The sequence below is a fragment of the Callithrix jacchus genome, chromosome 7 (genome assembly GCF_049354715.1).
Source record: "Callithrix jacchus isolate 240 chromosome 7, calJac240_pri, whole genome shotgun sequence".
Lineage (NCBI taxonomy): Eukaryota > Metazoa > Chordata > Mammalia > Primates > Cebidae > Callithrix > Callithrix jacchus.
The window spans coordinates 24,914,480-24,934,333 of NC_133508.1; the positions used below are offsets into that span (position 1 = coordinate 24,914,480).

Genomic DNA, 19,854 nt, shown 5'->3' on the forward strand with positions numbered 1-19,854 from the left:
TCTCCCCGCAGGCCAGTTCATCGCCATGCAGTGCTGATGTTGGGACTTAATGGTGGTTCTGCTTGTGGCCTGTGTTGAAATGTTTTATCTTCATTTGGGGAAAACGGAAAGCATGATGTGGTTTTAAGCAGCAGTGACATGGTCAGATTGCATTTCCCCTCAATTTACGTGGATAATGGACAGCTGACAAAGATATCATCACCCCCATGAGATGATTTATGTTTGTTGTAAACCAGTCCATGAAGCCAGAAAACAAAGGAAACCGTTGAAATTTGTTAAATGATATTTCAGGGGAACTTTAGGGCTAATACACTAGTCATAATATAATTAGTGTTATGAAGGCTGATTGAGTGAATTCACTTGATGGATTTGCTGTTAGAAAACTGTCCAGCTCCAGGGACTCAAGTAGTCAGCTAGACTCCTGTGAAGCCTGAATAAAACTCCCACCTCCTATATTCCCTGGGATGAGAAACAAGAATGTTCTGGGAATGGTACGGAAATTGCGAGCCTCTCTATACAGGTAGCCTACCGCCAATCTAGAGAAATTCATGAATTGCCAAGAGCCCTGGGCTTATAGAATCATTATCATTGCCAACATCAAAGTCCTGTGTTTTAAGGGTCTGTGATTTTGTGGTACTTGGTACATGGAACCATATGAATGAAAAGGACATGGACCCTCTGTGAACTGATACTGATGTATTTCATAGCCAAATCACCACGTGTTGAGTTCCCATTCTATACCAAGTGATATTTCATGTAACCCTCAAGAATGGCCAAGGAAAGTAGATTCCCCATCCTCAGAAGTAAGAAAACAAAGACCAAGGGAGTCTATATAATGGGCCCAAAGTCTCACAGTGGGCCAGGGAAAGAGTATGGGATTTGACCTAAAGTCTTCTTGGCTCCAGAGCAGGTGCCCTGTGCTGCTCCCAGTAAAGATACGTCAATGAGAGCTTATACCTGTTGTCCATGATGCATTGACCAGAGTAGATCCTTTGTCTTGCAGGCAAAGTCTGGCTGTCAGTTGGCTGCTAAAACTCAGATGTTGGTGAAGAAGCAATATATGTACAATCTTTGCTTCCTTTCCTTTCTCACTGAAATAAGTAAAGATTCAGCTGCAGGACTGTCTACCCAAAGTGCTCTGAAGACTTCAAGGCATTCAGTCACCTCGATGTCAGGCAGGCAGAGCCCACTGAGGTTCATTTCTTTCCATTCACAGCTGCAGAACCAGGAGCTGCTGAGAGCGATGATGAAGAAGGCTGAGCTGGAAATCAGTGGCAAAGTCATGGAAACGATGAAGAGACTGGAGGATCCCGTGCAGCGACAGCGCGTTTTCGTGGAGCAAGAGAGACAGAAATATCTTCACGAGGAAGAAAAGATCGTCAAGAAGTTGCGGTGAGTGCCAGGCACTTGCGTGTTGAGCTGTTTCACCTGCAGAGGAAAACAATCCTTGCTGAGAAGGAGGTTCTTCCCTGTTGGTGATCTTGCCCTCTCATTATTAAGCACCTACTGTGTATAAGTTAGAGTTCTGCTGATGCTGGTACACGTGGACACTTCAGCTCTTGTCCATGGAGGCCCAGGAAATTCAGGGGTCCTCAGGTGATGGAGTTTTTTTAAACGTTGCAGCATTGCTGGTCATGGTCATTTACACCTGTAGTCCCAGTTACTCGGGAGGCTGAGGCAGGAGGATTGCTTGAGTCCAGAAGTTTGAGACCAGTCTAGGTAACAAAGTGAGACCCTGTCTCTTAAAAAAATAAAATAGGCCGGGCGCGGTGGCTCAAGCCTGTAATCCCAGCACTTTGGGAGGCCGAGGCGGGTGGATCACGAGGTAAAGAGATCGAGACCATCCTGGTCAACATGGTAAAACCCCGTCTCTACTAAAAATGCAAAAAATTAGCTGGGCATGGTGGCGCGTGCCTGTAATCCCAGCTACTCAGGAGGCTGAGGCAGGAGAATTGCCTGAACCCAGGAGGCAGAGGTTGTGGTGAGCCGAGATGGCACCATTGCACTCCAGCCTGGGTAACAAGAGCAAAATTCTGTCTCAAAAAATAAAATAAAATAAATAAAATAGAGAGAGAGAGAGAGAGAGTTGCAGCTTTATACTCTCCTCCAGGGCTCAGCAACACAAAATTAAAAGGAGTAAATGGCAAAACCCAGTGAAAAATGGAAAGCCTATATTTCATCTCAATAAATTAAAACTAATGGCCAAAATAACACAGCACTAAAATTATCTTCCTGTTAATCAACTGTAGTTAAAATCGCAAAAGAAGAATGTAAATGTAAAGTGTATCTGGCCCAGAATGAAAGATGCTTCCTCGGCTGTTACAAATGCTATTTAAGGTTCTTATTGAAAGCATCTATCCAGTCCTATTATTGAAACGAGCAGAGCTTTATAACTGCCCCCCCCCCCCGTCACCAGGCAGCCACATCTTTGATGGTAACTGTATGTTCTGTGATGCAATGAAGATTTATCATAGAACCATCTCACCTTTTAGTATAATGAAGATTTATCATAGAACCATCTCACCTTTTAGTATAACGAATAGCAATTTTGAGGGCTTTCTCCAGTGTTGATGATTCTCTTGTTTCTTGGAAAACTTAAATCTCTCAAATTGGGATTATAAGGGAGCAGTTTGTGAACTCTTCTCATGGCCATAATGAGCGTTGTCTTCTGTCACCTCTCCCATTGGAGCTGTGGCTCATATCGTCCTGGATGCCAACACAATGTGTTTGATTAAAATTAGAGTGTCCCTCTCAGTAGTCTGGAGGGATAAAAACATCAATTTGAGTTATTCTTTTCCTAATAAATTAAATTAGGCCGCTGTTCATCCCAATCTCAAAATAGCTTCCAAAATTTGACTTAGTTCACACATTTATAGACAGAGCTAATCACCCACCATGAGTGGGTAAGGCTGTTATTTGTCTGAAATGTTTTTGTGACAGCCCAATTATCTAAAACTAGGTCTCCAGATTCTTCTTTAAAACTTCTTTAAAATACATATCCTGGCCGGGCACAGTGGCTCACACCTGTAATCCCAGCACTTTGGGAGGCCGAGGTAGGTGGATCACCTGAGGTCAGGAGTTTGAGACTAGCCTGGCCAACATGGTGAAACCCTGTCTCTTTTAAAAATACAAAAAAGATTAGCCGGCCATGGTGATGTGTGCCTGTAATCTTTAAAACACCTTTTGAAATATATATCCTTTTGGCTAGGTGCAGTGGCTCATGCCTGTAACCCCAGCACTTTGGGAGGCTGTCAGGGGAAGGATCACTTGAGCCCAGGAATTCAAGACCAGCCTGGGCAATATAGAAACCTAGGGAGACCTCATGTCTACAAAATAAAAATTAAGAATAAAAATAAACCCTAGCCAGGCATGGTGGCACACACCTGTGGTCCCAGCTACTCAGGAGGCTGAGGTAGGAGGATGGCTTCAGCCTGACAGATGAAGGCTGCATGATTGCACCACTGCACCTCAGCCTGGGTCACAGAGCAAAACCCTGCCTCAAAAAAAGTTAAACACATCTATGTACACACATATCCTTTTAATAATAGTAGTGTAAATTTCATTCTATGATATAAAGTAGGTTAACTGATTGGATGGATAGGTCTGAATGGCAAGAGAGCAGTTTATAAAAGACAGCTGGAAATAGCTAGAAGAGAAGAACTAGAATGTTTCCAGCATGAAGAAAAGACAAATATTTAAGGTGACAGATAGCCCAAGTACACTGATTTGATCTGTACAAATTACATGTACTAAATTATCACAAGTACCCCAAAATTCACATCTGTTGTGTATTGATATTTAAAAAGAGCTTATTTTTAAAAAGCCAGAAATTTCAACTCTGAAATATCAGAACAGCAATATCTCTCTTTCCTTCCCCTCTCCCTCGTTCTCCTTTTCCTCCTTCTCCTCCTTCTTCTTCTTCCAGGCCCTAGAATATAAATCTTCTTGTGGAGCATGTTAGGTTGAATTACTGGGAGCCATTCAGAAGACAGAGAGATAATATTTGGGTCTAAAACTATGAAGAGATGAGGGCTGAGATTATAGGCATGGTGGTTCACGCCTATAATCTCAATATTTTGGGAGGCTGAGGTGGGTGGATCACTTGAGGTCAGAAGTTCGAGACCAGCCTGGCCAACATGGCAAAACCCCATCTCTACGGAAAATACAAAAATTGGCCAGGCATGGTGGTGGGTACCTATAATCCCAACTATTCAGGAGGCTGAGGCAAGAGAATCACTTGATCCAGAGAGATGGAGGTTGCAGTGAGCTAAGATCAGGCCACTGCACTCCAGCCTGGGTGACAGAGAGAGACTCTGTCTGCAAAAAATAAAACTATGAAAAGAAATTGGGTCTAGATAATTTCTACATGAAAATAATAATTGGTCTTCTAATAATAGTCAGGAAATATATTCCAACAAACTATGTTCTGCTTTTTAAAAAGCTAGGATGAAAAGCAATTTAAACAAATAGAATGCTATAAACTCTCATCTGTGACTATTTGACATTCTGTGGTGTGTAGTTGATATTTCAAAAGTCTTACTGATCACCATGTTAAAAATGTATTTCCAGCATTCATTTTAGCCCCATGTCTCTTTTAATGTTTGAATTAACAAATTTGATTTGTAGTGTTTTATCTAAGGTAAGTATCACAAACATTTGCATAGAGGTGGCATGGTTGTATACAGTCATGTCAGTATACATTTCTGTACATTCCATAAAGCTGTGACATTTAAGAGTCTCTGTGTGCAGGGTTATGAAGCCCAAGAAGCATATTGTGTAGAAGAGATGACAGCAGAATTCTAGGTAGACTGACTCTGAGTCAGATGACAGCTTCTTGAAGTATTAATTACACACTGACAGACATGCTGGTTGTTAACGGAACCAGGATAATATTTGGATCTTAGCTCTTCCAGCAAAGCTTTGCAAGACTGGACACTGTGTCGGGTCAATGCAGGGAAGTCATTCTGTTTGGTCATGCAATGGAAAAGAACTTTTCCACGTGATGTTACCATATTCAGAGCCCTTCCATGGGGTAGCACAATCTCTTCATGTCAAGAATGCATTAGCTGTAGGAAGTTTCCCATGGGTGGGCTCACAGGACATTGGACCCCTTTCCATAGTTCACACACGTGGACAGTGGGCAGATGAGGCTTTCCCCCTCTGGTCCTGAAGTAGCATCATTTCATCTGAAATGGCCACAAGCAATTTTGGTTGATTTTTCATAGCAGAACGAAAGGCAACACCAAAAACTCCATCCCACTTCTTGCAAGGGAGGAATTTGTCATCTTCCCTCGGATCCTGTTGAACACATGTGGCATCCTGCCTGAACCCCTCCCGCAGCTGCCATGCGATCCTGAGCTCCATCCACTTGCCCACCTAAGTGAAAGGGGCCTTTGAGGGCCATCTGTTTGCAGATGACACCATGCGTTTCTTTTTCTCTTGCTGTTTCTGGCTGCGCACTCTGGGCTCCAGGAGGTGGAATCGCTGTTCAGCTACTGCCCCCTAGTGGTTTGCATTTCCGAAAGTTCTTTTTTTTTTTTTTTTTTTTTTTTTTTCTTTTTTTTTTGAGACGGAGTTTTGCTCTTGTTACCCAGGCTGGAGTGCAATGGCGCGATCTCGGCTCACCGCAACCTCCGCCTCCTGGGTTCAGGCAATTCTCCTGCCTCAGCCTCCTGAATAGCTAGGATTACAGGCACGGGCCACCATGCCCAGCTAATTTTTGTATCTTTAGTAGAGACGGGATTTCACCATGTTGACCAGGATGGTCTCGATCTCTTAACCTCATGATCCACCCGCCTCGGCCTCCCAAAGTGCTGAGATTACAGGCTTGGGCCACCGCACCCGGCCTTGAAAGTTCTTTTTCCTTGTTTCCTTGAGAGATTTTCTCTTCGTAGATTTATAGGTGTTTAGGATGGGGTTAATAATGCACCCAAGGAGATGGTTGTTTTCTCAAGGGTGAGACCTCGAGCTCTTCTCTTAGAGCTAGCATCCCCCTCTATCCACAGACACTACATCTGTCGTCATTTTTATTTTCTGCAGTCATTCTTCTCTTGGAAGCTTGGAGAAGAAAGTTCGTCCTTGTTGATGGGACAGTCAGTGTAAACCAGAGGTTCTCATTCAGGGGCAGCTTTGCTCCCCATTCCCCAGGGACACTGGACAGTGTCTGGGTCTGGAAACATTCTGGTTTGTCACAAGCTGGGGTTGGTAAAGTTGCTACTGGCATCTAGTTGATGAAAGCCAAAGGTGCTGCTAAAGATCCCACCATGCACAGGTTTCCCACACCCCAACAAAGAACTACGCGGCCCCAAAATGTCAAATGCCAAAGTCGAGAAGCCTGATATTAACTAATATGGGCTGCTCATTTTGCTGCACCGCAGGTCGGTCTATTTCTCTCTCTCTCTCTCTCTCTCTCTCTCTCTCTCTCTCTCTCTCTCTCTCTCCCCCCCCCTTCCTCCCTCCCTCCCTCCCCCTCCCCTTTTTCCCCCACCCCACCTATCCATCCACTGAATATAAAGACTGAGTCCTCTGTTAGCCAGGCACAATCATCCCTTGGGCCAATGTAGAAGATTCCCTGGAAAACCCTCCTTGTACCTGCCCCACACCACTGCAAAATGTTCCAAGCCACTGTGCCAAGATGAGCACCTGCCCCTCCATGTGAAAGGCAGGGGAGGGGCTGGGGCACTGTACAGAATCAGAGGCTGAGATGGGCACTTGGCCCCTGCACTTCCCCTGTGAGGCCTCATGTTCACCTTTACGTGCTGGTGTCCTTTCTCCCGCAGTGAGTTGGAAGAATTTGTTGAAGACTTGAAGAAGGACTCCACATCAGCCAGCCGAGCAGTTACTCTGAAAGACGTGGAAGATGGGGCTTTCCTCCTGCGTCAAGTGGGAGAGGCTGTAGCTACCCTGAAAGGTAAGCTTTCTGCTAGGGGTGAGGAGTCTGAACTTCCTTTCCTGGGGTGTTTAAAAGTGTGTCACATAAAGAAGGATTCATTCATGTAACTATTTACTAAACACCTTCGCATGCCAGGTACTGTTCTGGGTACTTGGGATAACTCACAGCACAAAGTAGGCAAACATCTCCATCTTCTTAGAGCTGATAAGATAGTGGGTGTTATAAGATTTCACACAAAATGATTCTCGTAACAGTTTCTATTTGCGAGGCTCTTGCACGGGTTGCACGGTTGCGAGGCTCTTGCACGGGTTGCACATGCCAAACTAATCAGAAACACGAGGAGGGAGGATCACTTGAGCCCAGGAGTTCAAGACCAGCCTAGGCAACATGGAGAGACCCCCCCCCCATCTCTACAAAAGAAAAATAAAAAAGTTAGCTGGGCATAGTGGTGCATGCCTGTGGTCCCAGATACTCAGGAGACTGAAGTGGTAGGATCTCTTGAGCCTGGGAGGGCAAGGCTGTGGTGAGCCATTCTTGTACCACTGCACTCCAGCCTGGCAGCCTGGGTAACAGAGTGAGACCCTGTCTCCAAAAAATAAACAAAAAACCTATAGCCAGGCATAGTGGTTCACACCTGCAATCCTAGCTCTTTGGGAGGTCAAGGCAGGAGAATTGCCTGAGGCCAGGTGTTCAAGACCAGCCGAGGCAACATAACAAGGCCCCATCCCTAAAAAAAGAAAAAAAGATTTTTTTTGCCAGGTGCAGTGTCTTTATGCCTGTAATTCCACAAAAATTAGCTGGGCATGGTGGCGCACACCTGTAGTCCCAGCTATTCAGGAGGCTGAGGCAGGAGAATTTCTTGAACCCAGGAGACAGAGGTTACAGTAAGCCAAGATTGTGCCACTACACTCCAGCCTGGGTGACAAAGCAAGACTCCATCTCAAAAAAAAAAAAACTAATTAGCTGGGCATGGGGGAGTGCAGCACCTAAATCATCCCAGCTATCCAGGAGGCTGAGGCAAGAGGATTGCTTGAGCCCAGGTGTTTGAGGCTCCAGTGAGCTCTGATCACACCACTGCACTCCAGCCTGAATGACAGAGTAAGACCTCATCAATCCGTCAAATGAAAAAGTAATAATAACCCTAAGGGTCAATTGGCTTTATCCCAAATACACAGACAGGAAACAGGTCTAGAAGAGCTTTTGCTCTTACCCAAGGGGACTGTCCAGTGTTCTGTGCTCTAAGCCACTGCCACCTGGAGATATGCGAGCCGCCCTGTGGCCTGTGAACTCGGCATCTCTCTGTCCAGCATCGGAGCGTGGGATGAGGTGGTTGTTCTGGCTTTTTCTCCTCCAACTCACCTGCTGGTTTGGGCCTGCAGGAGAATTTCCAACCTTGCAAAACAAGATGCGAGCAATCCTGCGCATAGAAGTGGAGGCCGTGCGGTTTCTGAAGGAGGAGCCACACAAGCTGGACAGTCTCCTGAAGCGTGTGCGCAGCATGACAGATGTCCTGACCATGTTGCGGAGGTGACCGGGCCCTTATTGTGCTGGGGGTGGCCTGCAGAGGGGCGTGCTGGGAAAGCGAGAGCGGAGGGTTTGGACTTCAGGCTTCCACCATGCTCCCGGGACCTGTTCTCCTTGTTGTGACGCCATCACCAGTGTCCTGAGGAAAAGCCACAAGTCCTCCTCACCCTGGAACTTTATTGCAATATGGCTTGAGGTTCTGATTCTTCAACACAGGCTAGCTAGGTGGAGCTCATCCTAGGGTTTCAAATTAATAGACACAGTAAGCATTGTTTTAAAATCATCTGAAAGGCCAGGCGTGGTGGCCCCTCAGGAGGTAGAGGCAGGAGGATTCCTTGAGCCCAGAAGTATGAGGCTGTAGCGAGCTATGATTGAGCCACTACACTCCAGCCTGGGCAAAAGAGAAAGACTCCATTCTTAAAAAAAAAAATCAGCTGGGCACAGTGGAATAATCCTAGCACTTTGGCAGGCCGAGGCGGGTGGATTACCTGAGGTCGAGTTCAAGACCAGCCTGACCAACATGGTGAAACCCCGTCTCTACTAAAAATACAAAAAAAGTAGCCGAGTGCAGTGGCGTGCACCTGTAATCCCAGCTAGTCAGGAGGCTAAGCCAGGAAAATTGCTTGAACCTGGAAGGCGGAGGTTGTGGTGAGCCGAGATCATGCCACAGCACTCCAGCCTGGGTAACAGAGCAAGACTTCATCTCAAAAAAAATAAAAAATCATTTGAAGGTGGATTTTTGAAAGCAACATTTTGAAGCCACAAAATGGATTGAAATAGTTTATTAGCCTCCTTCACTTCAGGGGCATAGATGGCATCAGTTCAAAGAAATTGAATAGAAATAAACAGTCTTTCTTAAATTAACTCCTGAAGGAGTTTCTGTGAGATTTTGTTGGTCCCACCTAGAAAAGACAAACAAAGCCTTTTGAGTGGCCTGGGCCAGGCTCCCTTACTAAGGACAAACCTGCTCATCAGAGAGGTCACAGTGGAGGAAAAACCAAAAGAAATCCAGGACTTTCACTGAAAAGAGAATTCCAGAACTCCACACTCACTGAAAACACATATGTGTGCAAAATTTGTGTCGTCAAAAGCACCTCATGGGCCAAGCGTAGTGGCTCATGCCTGTAATCCCAGCACTGTGGGAGGCCGATGCAGGTGGATCACTTGAGGTCAGGAGTTCAAGACCAGCGTGGCCGACATAGTGAATTCCCATAGTAATTACAGGCAGTGGCGCATCTGTAATCTCAGCTACTTGGGAAGCTGAGGCAGGAGAATCACTTGAACCCAGGGGGTGGAGGCTGCAGTGAGCTGAGGTCGTACCACTGCACTCCAGCCTGGGAGACAGAGTGAGACTTCATCTCAAAAAAAGAAAGAAAGAAAGTCCCTTTGTAAATAGCATCTCATACTATGATATGCTCTGTATTTTGGTTACAGTTAGATGTCTTTCCTCTCAACATGATAGTAATAGTAACTCCCCTGTGAACTCTTTCCATGTGTCAGGCACTGAACTAAACACTCTGCATTTATTTGCTCCTTGAGACTTCTCCTTGAGACTTTATAGAAAGCCCTATAGGGCAGACCTGGTTTTCATATTTTATAGGTAGAATCTGAGGCTTTAGGATATTCACTGCATGTCAGAGGTGGAGCTGGGATATGAACTGACAGTTTGACTCCAGAGTTTTTATTGGTGCTTGTTCCAAAGCCAGGCAGTTGGTAATAGTTAGAAATCTTCTCTGTGCCAGCCCTGGTGCTGTGTATTCAGAATACCATAATAAACAAGACAGACGGGAACCATGCCCTCTGTAAGTTGCTGTCTAGCATGGGAAACAGACACCAGATAATGACCAAAAATAAACCACTTCCCAACAGTGGCAGGCCTGAGTCTTCAGTTCTTTAATAGACTAGGAAATTGCACGGAGTTTACCCTTTAGATCTTGGATCAGATTTGAGAGCAGGTCACCCTCCGAAGTCACCTACAAAAAACTTACTTGTGAGATTTTAATTGCTAACTGTAATCATTGGATCAGATGGATAAAAGAAATCTGTTGTGTGCGCTTAACTTCAAGACAAATTATTAACCATAAGGATCAAGTTAGATTTTTCTAGTAGTGAATAACCTCAAGAAACCGCCCCTTTTAAGATAACATTCCAATGCAGCTATATAGTCGCTTCCATAAGTTCCAGGATGCCAGAGGAATTCTGATTTTTTAAAAATGCCTCCTCATGCAGAGTCCATATCTAACTGTGAACAGGAAGAAATTGTACTTGTATTACATTTTCTCATGGGTTCACAAATTTTTTTTTTTTGAGATGGAGTTTCGCTCTTGTTACCCAGGCTGGAGTGCAATGGTGCCATCTCGGCTCACCGCAACCTCCGCCTCCTGGGTTCAGGCAATTCTCCTGCCTCAGCCTCCTGAGTAGCTGGGATTACAGGCACATGCCACCATGCCCAGCTAATTTTTTGTATTTTTAGCAGAGACGGGGTTTCACCATGTTGACCAGGATGGTCTCAATCTCTTTACCTCGTGATCCACCTGCCTCAGCCTCCCAAAGTGCTGGGATTATAGGTGTGAGCCACCATGCCCGGCCACGTTCACACATTTTAAGTTGCCAAAATGAATGCCTTCTTCCAGTAGGATAAAAAGAATTCTTCACTGAGTTCTTACCTAAAAACACACGATCTATTTGTGGTAAGCAAGAATAGATAGTGAACAGGCAGGTATAACTGCCCCATTCTTCTTTCTCTTCCCTGAAAAACAATGAAAAGGTATTAATATTTTTACAGCCAGCATGGAGTGACGAAGACCAGCATATGTTTTATCTTCAGTGAGTGCAAGTGCTAAAAGATTAGATTATGTGTTTTGAAAAAGTTATATGACTCTTTGTTCCATAAATAGTGGTGAGAGTGATACATAAAACTAGTAAAGCAACTTTAAAAATAAAAAAGGCATGGTGGCTCATGCCTGTAATCCCAGAACTTTAGGAGGCCAAGGTAAGCAAATCACCTGAGGTCAGGAGTTCGAGACCAGCATGGCCAACATGGTGAAATCCCATCTCTACTAAAAATACAAAAACCGCAGTGGTGGGCACCTGTAATCCCAGCTACTTGGGAGCTGAGGCAGGAGAAATGCTTGAACTCAGGAGGCGGAGGTTGCAGTGAGCTGAGATTTCCTCACTGTATGCCAGCCTGGGCAACAGATTGAGACTCCGTCTCAAAAAATAAATAAACAATAAATAAAACATTTTTTTAAAAAAGAAGTTTAGCACCATTAGGCTACCCATCACAAGCCTTAATATAATTAATGTTGTCTTAGCATCTTTTGTTCATAATGTGCTGTACTTGTCACTGTGGAACACGCATGGAAGAAGGTCGTCATTATGCATGCCCCAGGGACATGCATATGTCCTCGTGTCTAGGCAGGAAAGGTAAAGCAGGTCACAGCCACAGTCACAGATCGGAGCAGAATTAGGGGCTTGGAAGGATGTGGAAGTATGTGGTACATGTTTCATGTGAGGTGTTGGAAGGGCACCCAAACGCAGATGCCCACTTGGCACTTAGGATAGTGGACTAGAGTTTATGAGACAGACTCAGAGGGGCTCTCTGCCTATGTGGAGGGAGGAAGGAAAGACTGATTTAGAACTGGAAGTTACCTTCATGGAGATGAGTATTGAAAATGGGAAGGATCACTGGGTACAGTGGCAATCCCAGCTACTCAGGAGGCTGAGATGGGAGGATCACTTGAGCCCAGGAGTTCGAGGCTGCAGTAAGCTATGATCACATGACTGTACTCCAGCCTGGGTGACAGAGCAAAACCCCATCTCTACAGCAAGTTATTTTAAAAATTAGCCAGGAAGGGTGGTGTGAACCTATAGTCCCAGCTACTTGGGAGGCCAAGGCAGGTAGATTTCTTGAGCCTAAGAGTTTGAGGCTACAGTGGGCTATGACAGCCACTGCACTCCAGCCTGGGCAATAGAGCGAGGCCGGGGCTCTTAAAAGAAAAGGAAATGGAAGAGATGGCTAATGCAGAATGATAGGGAAAGGAGAGAACAAATCCCTGGGGATCTTTAAGAATCTAAGGAATTGGGGTAGAAAAATAAACAGCAAAAAAAAAAAAAAATAATAAAGAAGTGAGTAGCAGAAGAGTTATAGAATGCAATGTCTTTTTTAAAATAAAAAAAAGCAATATAATAAAAAGGGGAAGAGGGAGTAATTAAAAATTAGAGGTCAAGTAGCATGTTTGACATTCTCACACCTAACTGTACAATGTTAATGTTAACCCTAAAACATCGGGCCCTGAGGAAGTCATTCTCATCATCATCACCATCCCCATCTTCATCATTGCATGTTATGCAAAAGTATCTGAGGTTTAAAGAGGTGATGTTCTCAACATTATATAAAACATGAAAAAACTGATAACCAAACACACAGATCCGACACCGAACACCCTGGCTTTTCCGCTACATCATGGGTGGGGAAGGACATAGGGCTCCACATGACTCCCCAAACCAGAGGAAGTTGAGGAGTAAACACAACTGTTAGATGTGGAGTCACTGTTGACTTTGCGGCAAGCCTTGGTTGAATCCAGGTGGGGAAGCCGGTGAGCAACAGGTTGAGATACAGAAGAGCAAACAGAAGGCATTAGAATGCGGCTGCCTGCCCAAGATGCTTGGCAGTGACAGGAGGAGGGGTTAAGGAAACGTTTGCCTTAGAACTAAGCATATTTGAGGGCTGCATAGGCCAGCATCGGGTGGCGGAGTTAGAGAGGGTGCTGGTAGACTCATGTTCGTTTTCTTCTGCCCACCCCCCAAACACTGATGGAGTTGCAAGGGTCTCAGGACAACAGCACCCGCAGGAAGGGATATTTTCATAGATGTCTCTAGGCTGCTACTCCGGGCGTTGGGATGTGTGACTCTCACCTGTCTTTGGGATGGCATAGCCTGCAAGTATAACACAATGATAAAGTGGCACGAGGGTTAATGCTGCTGTGCATGGTTTCTCCTAGACATGTCACGGATGGGCTCCTGAAAGGCACGGACGCAGCCCAAGCTGCACAGTACGTGGCCATGGAAAAGGCCACAGCCGCGGAAGTCCTGAAGAGCCAGGAGGAGGCAGTCCACAGCTCTGGCCAGCCCCGCCACAGCTCAGGAGCCCCTGGCGATGCAAAGTCAGAAGTGATGCCCTTGTCCGGCATGACAGTTCACCACGCGCAGAGCTCCCCCGTGGGCATGACAGTTCACCACGCGCAGAGCTCCCCCGTGGTCATCCAGCCCTCCCAGCACTCCGTGGCCCTGCTGAACCCTGCCCAGAATTTGCCTCACGCAGCCAGCCCCCCAGCTGTCCCCCCGGAAGCAACCTCTACCCTGCAGACGTCACAGGCTCCGCAGTCCCCACAGACACCCATGAATGGGTCTGCCATGCAGAGCTTGTTCATTGAAGAAATCCACAGCGCGAGTGCCAAGAACAGGGCAGTGTCTATCGAGGTAGAGTCCTATTTCCATTTCTCATAACCCCATAAAGGGGCCTTTCCCTCAAAGCATTTATAGGCCAGATGAGGACGTAATCGTGTATGGACCAGAGATAGATTTTTGGAAGTGAAGTGAGATTCAGTGGCCAGGTTAAGAGATAGGTGTTCTGGTTTCTGAGAAAGGTGAGACGCTCAGCCTGTAGGAAAGTGGGGTGGGATGTGCTGGTAAATGTTTAACAACCAGCTCTCTGGTAGGGCAGTGGTTGTGGTCGGGGTGGCTCTATTTGTGGCATTTGCCAATTTCCATGGTGTAAATATCACAACCATGGCTGATTTCAAGTTATGACATGACACTGCTGCTGCTGAAGTTGGGAAGAAATGTGACCATCAGCTCTCTGGGGCCAGCACAAGCCTGCTTCAAGCACCCCACTGTGGTGAAGGCAGCCCAGGGAGGGTTTGCCACTCATCTAGGCCATAAGTGGAACCTGATGAGCAGGGGAAGGTGGTGAGGGCATCTTAGGATAAAAAAATGCTGGTTCAAAGTCTGGAACCATGGCTAAGCCTGTCTAAGTGGAACAAGAAAGAGGACCTATGCCTGGGGAAATGGACTGGAAACTGACCTGAGAGCTTGGAAACCAGTCCATGATGTGTGGACTTTATTTGGTAGATATCAGAGAAATGCTGCAGCTTTAATCCATGATGTTTTTTAAATGGCATCTTATGAAAATTAATCTAGAAACAACACACAGAATTGATTGAGGTGGGGGGGTCCAGGATTAAGAGAGCTGGATGAGCAGTTATTATACTCATCTAAGAATGAACAGTAGAGCAGTCAGAATGAAAAGAGAAAACTAAGTCTTAAGATCAAATGGCATGAGGCCACGTTTGGTGGCTCACACCTGCAATCACACCTTTGGGAGGCCGAGGCAGGTGGATCACTTGAGCAGGAGTTCAAGACTAGCCTGGGCCACATGGAAAAACCCCAGCTCTACCAAAAAATATACAAAAATTAGCTGGGAGTGGTGGCTCATGCCTGTAGCCTCAGCTACTCCGGGGTTTGAAGTAGGTGGATCACCTGAGCCCGGGGAGGTCAAGCCTTCAGTGAGCCAAGATCACACCACTGCACTCTAGCCTGGGTGAAGAGTGAGACCCTGTCTTAAAAAAATAATAACATAAGATCAAATGACATACTATGTTTTTTTTGGTTTTTTTTTGAGATGGAGTTTCGCTCTTGTTACCCAGGCTGGAGTGCAATGGTGTAATCTCGGCTCACCACAACCTCTGCCTCCTGGGTTCAGGCAATTCTCCTGCCTCAGCCTCCTGAGTAGCTGGGATTACAGGCATGCGCCACCATGCCCAACTAATTTTGTATTTTTAGTAGAGAAGGGGTTTCACCATGTTGACCAGGATGGTCTCGATCTCTTGACCTCGTGATCCACCCACCTTGGCCTCCCAAAGTGCTGGGATTACAGGCATGAGCCACCGCGCCCAGCCACATACTATGTTTTTAAATATTCTTTTTATCAAGGGCTGGTACCAATGCTCAGATAAAATACATTTTGCTTTTCTACTCTTTCTTCTTGCCTCGTAACTTTTCCTCCACTCATTTGCTTTATCCCCAGCAACCTTGTCCTAACCCTCCTGCCTCTACTGAAAGTCATCAGTGGAGAGCTCACATTGGGTATATTGAGACCACCTGGCAAAACTGCCATGGCCATGGTCACGGCCTCGGGGGCTCTGAACACCAGGTGGTTTCTCTGTCCCAGCGTCCCTGGCTGTGCCTCTCATCAGAGTCAGCTATTTAAAATATGCTTATCTCAAGGGTATGCAAATGTGATTGATGGCGTGTGATTCTATTCCCAGTGTCTAGTAGGGCAGGGGAGGAAAAGATGTTTCCTCCTGAGAACTGGCAGATCTGTCACTTAAGAGGTCTTGCCACTTTAGACATCTCAATATTGAAAGGATGTCAGTATGATGGCACTCTTAACAAATCTCTGTTGAGAATCTAGTGGGTGTGGTTATCACTGTGATGTGTGTATTTTACGCTTTGAGAGGAGACGTGAGTCCTCTCTGAAAATGTCCTGATCCACAGGTATAGAGGGTTGAGTTTTTCTGAGAGTTCTGCCACAGACAAATGGGATGAGCTTTATTCATTCAACAGAGATTACTGGGCCCCCTACATAGGCCCTCGTAGGCTCAGGGGAAAGGTGGTAAACAGAAGAGGCAAAGTCTCTGCCCTAAGAAACTGACCTACTTGTAGGAAGAGACAGAAAAAAAGCATATGCCAGGTGGTAATAAATGTTAGGAAGAAAAAATAGAGGGTTAGGATGGTGGAGGTGGTGGCTGTTATTTATATGTAATGAAACTTGGGCAAATTAAATCTTCATCTCGCTGGACCTCAAAGTTACCAAATGTTGATTCAGTGATGATTGCCAATTCTTACATTACAGGCTTCCACTCATCTTGGTGTAAATTTCCACTCTGCCGTCTTGGAATTATTAATGTGCTAGCTCAAAAAGCACAGGAAAAAATGTTCTTTTAAAAAGTGTACAGATGTCTTAAAATGCATTTTATGTGTATCTGTGTTGTGGAACTTCAAGGAGCTTATAGGTCATCTAAAAAATACCTCCCCACTCATAAGTAAGACAGTGTGACCCAGAAGGGCATATAGCAATTCTCTGATAGACCTGGTACTGAGACACGGGATTTTTGTTCTTAGTGTTGAGGGTTTTGTTTGCTTGCTTGAGCATCTCTTCTACAATGAAAACTCAATTTTTAAAAAAAGTTTAGGTTGGGCACCTGGTTCATGCCCGTAATCCCAGCACTTTCGATTATAGGCATAAGCCATCATGCCCAGCCTAAATTTTTTTTTTAATTGAATGAGGCTCATGTCTCACTCAAGGCAGAAGGATTCCTTGAGGCAAATTGTTTAAGACCAGCCTGGGCAACCATAACAGACCCCACTGCTACTTTAAAAAAAAAAATTAGCCAGGTGTGGTGGCTCACACATGTAGTTCTAGTTACTCAGGAGGCTGAAGCAGGAGGATTGCTAGAGCCCGGGTGTTGGAGGCTGCAGTGAGCTACGATGATGCACTGCAGCTTGGATGACAGATTGAGACCCTTCCTCCAAAAGAAATAAATCTTGGAGGTAGAAAAAGTACTCTCAAAGGCATCTTCTGTGTCCCTTTTTGCTTAATGTGGGTAAGGAGTATACAATCAGTGCTCAGTAATAATTTAATGAATGAATCTGGGTATCCAAGCTTGCTTCTCTGCGAATGAATCGCACTTGGCCTTAAGTGGCAGCCCACGTAAGTATAGGTGGTGTAGCAGACAGCAGAAGGTCGGGTGGCCTGGACTTGGCAAAATCTGTCTGATGTGCAAAAATGTCCCTTAGCACAGAAACCATATTATTGCACCAATACCTGAATTATGCCATGTCCCTTCCTCACCCCAACATGAAATCTCTGAACTATTCATTAGCTTTTCCCTCTTTTAAAAGACTTTTACGTTCAAGGGTACATGTACAGGTTCGCTACATAAGTAAATTTGTGTCATGTGGGTTTATTGTGAGGATTATTTTGTCACCCAGATATTAAGCCCAGTACCCATTAGTTATTTTTCCTGATCCCCTCCCTCCTCCCACCGTCCACTCTCTGAGCGGCCCCAATGTGTGTTGTTCCCCTCTCTGTGTCCATGTAACTTTCTTTACCTGCTATCTTCCTCCAGAAAGCAGAAAAGAAATGGGAGGAGAAAAGGCAAAATCTGGACCACTATAATGGGAAAGAGTTTGAGAAGCTCCTAGAAGAAGCTCAGGCCAATATCATGAAGTCTATACCAAATCTGGAGATGCCACCAGCCACAGGCCCACTGCCAAGAGGAGATGCCCCAGTGGACAAGCTAGAACTTTCAGGTAAGGTCCAGTCCCACAGCAGGTACATATGGAGGTACATGGTCTTGGACAAATATGGCGCCGTCCACCACAGCATGTGCTCATCAACAGAACCAGTGTCTCGGTTCTTACAAATCATACAAAATGTAAAACTTGGAAGAGCAAATCCTCTGGTGCTCTTTAGGTCTTTACTATTATCTCTCTATTTTTTTTTTTTTTTTGAAACGGGGTCTTGCTGTGCCACCCAGGCTGGAGTGTAGTGGTATGATCATAGCTCACTATAACCTCCAGCTACTGGGCTCAAGCAATCCCCCCACCTCAGCCTCCCAAGAAGTAGCTAGGGCTATAGATGTGCACACCACTGCACATGTCTAATTGTTTTAAAAATTTTTTGGAGACAGGTCTCTCACTATGTTGCCCTGGCTGGTCTCAAACTTCTCACCTCAAGAGATCCTCCTGCCTCAGCTTCCAAAGTAGCTAGGATTACAGGCTTGAGCCACACCTGATTCCACTGCTGCATCCTTACCCTAGCCACAGTAGAGAAGCCGAGTTCTGTGTGAGGATTCTAGAACAATGGTCAATAAAGGAAATTTACATTCCTAGCATTTGCATTTTCTATGCATTTGTGATACTTCACAGCATAAGCTGGGAAAATATTAGGCCTGCATTTAAGACGAGAGCTTTTTGTATGCTTGCAGAAAGAAAATGGTAGCTTTTATAGCTCCCAGGGGACATTAGATCACAAGGCAAAATTGCATTTTTAATCAAAATTATTAGAATATATATTTAACCAATTCAACTATGGAAGTTAAATGTCAATATGTCAATAATAATATAACCTCTAAGAATCTCAACCTATTAAATATCCCATGTGTTACAAGCCATGCGTCTTACTCTGATCTTAAAATTATGGACCCGGGTGTTATTTTACTTGCAGCCTAATGTCTCAGCAGTGTCACATTCCAGGGTGCCTTATCCAGCAACTGAAATTAATTTGAAAAGGAGTCCCCATTTTGGCTTGCATGTCAAGAAACATGAAGGTAGATTCCATTTATAACCACTGTATAGTCATTCCTTGATATCCGCGGGAGACTGGTTCCAGTTATCCCCTTGGATAGCAATATCTGAGGATGTTCCAGTCCCTGGTATGAAATGGCACAGTATTTGCATGTAACCTACTCACATGCTCCTATATACTTTATGGGAGCAGCATGCTTCTGCTGTGTGACTCTGCTATCTGCCTCCATATACTTTAAATTACCTCTGCATTACTTATGATACCTAATACAACACCTACACATTACTTCATTTGTGTGGATTCAACATAGGACTTGGCTCAAGGCAAATTCAAGTTTTATTTTTTGGAATGTGGAGGGAATTTTTTTTTTAATATTTTCCATCTGCAGTTGGTTGAATCTACAGATGTGGAACCCACGGATGCAGAGGACCAACTCCACTTATCTCCTCCCTGGTTTTCATCCATTTCATCCCTGAAGCTCCACTCACTGCAGCCCTCCCCCTCAGTCTGTGCTAAGAGGCTTTTCTTATGCCTTTCCCCACCTGCCATCTGTGTCAGGTCTGTCTAGGGCCCTGGCTGGGGCGGCTCTTCTCACACAAAGGTGACTTTTCTCCCACAGTCCTCATGGAGAATTTCTGATGGAGAAAATGCCCTAGCTCATCACATTTTTTTTTTTTTTTTTGAGACTGAATCTTGCGCTGTCACCTAGGCTTGAGTTCAGTGGCATGATCTCAGCTCACTGCAACCTCTGCCTCCTGGGTTCAAGGAATTCTCCTGCCTCAGCCTCCCAAGTAGCTGGCATTTACAGGTGCCACCACCATGCCTAGCTAATTTTTATATTTTTAGCAGAGACAAGGTTTCACCATGTTGGCCAGCTGGTCTCAAACTCCTGACCTCAGGTGATCCACCCGCCTTGGCCTCTCAAAGTGCTGAGGTTACAGGCGTGAGTCACCACGCCCCACTAGCTCATCACATTTATATGTTGCCTAATGCTGCTCTCTCTGTCCCATTATTTATCTTGTTATAGAGTCCTTTGATGTTTTATGTGGGTCTCATATATTGAACA

The 19,854-nt window shown here is 45.3% G+C and overlaps 1 protein-coding gene and 1 long non-coding RNA gene across 3 annotated transcripts in view; one reads left to right on the plus strand and one right to left on the minus strand.

The window, feature by feature from the left end:
- KIAA1217 (KIAA1217 ortholog) overlaps positions 1-19,854 on the plus strand; it is an 820,488-nt gene that overhangs the window by 782,571 nt on the left and 18,063 nt on the right. The window contains 5 exon segments of the mRNA XM_009000044.5: positions 1,217-1,392; positions 6,780-6,910; positions 8,272-8,419; positions 13,420-13,897; positions 17,608-17,791. Coding sequence (XP_008998292.5) covers positions 1,217-1,392; positions 6,780-6,910; positions 8,272-8,419; positions 13,420-13,897; positions 17,608-17,791 — 1,117 coding nt within the window.
- LOC118143166 (uncharacterized) lies at positions 1,301-18,283 on the minus strand. Of its 2 annotated transcripts, none has more exons than XR_008482491.2 (4): positions 18,213-18,283; positions 11,083-11,165; positions 2,525-2,706; positions 1,301-1,428 (listed from the first exon to the last, which is right to left on the minus strand). It is a non-coding gene; the product is annotated as an uncharacterized LOC118143166 (long non-coding RNA). The 2 variants fall into 2 exon arrangements; XR_004727358.3 differs by lacking the exon at positions 18,213-18,283 and adding an exon at positions 12,068-13,424.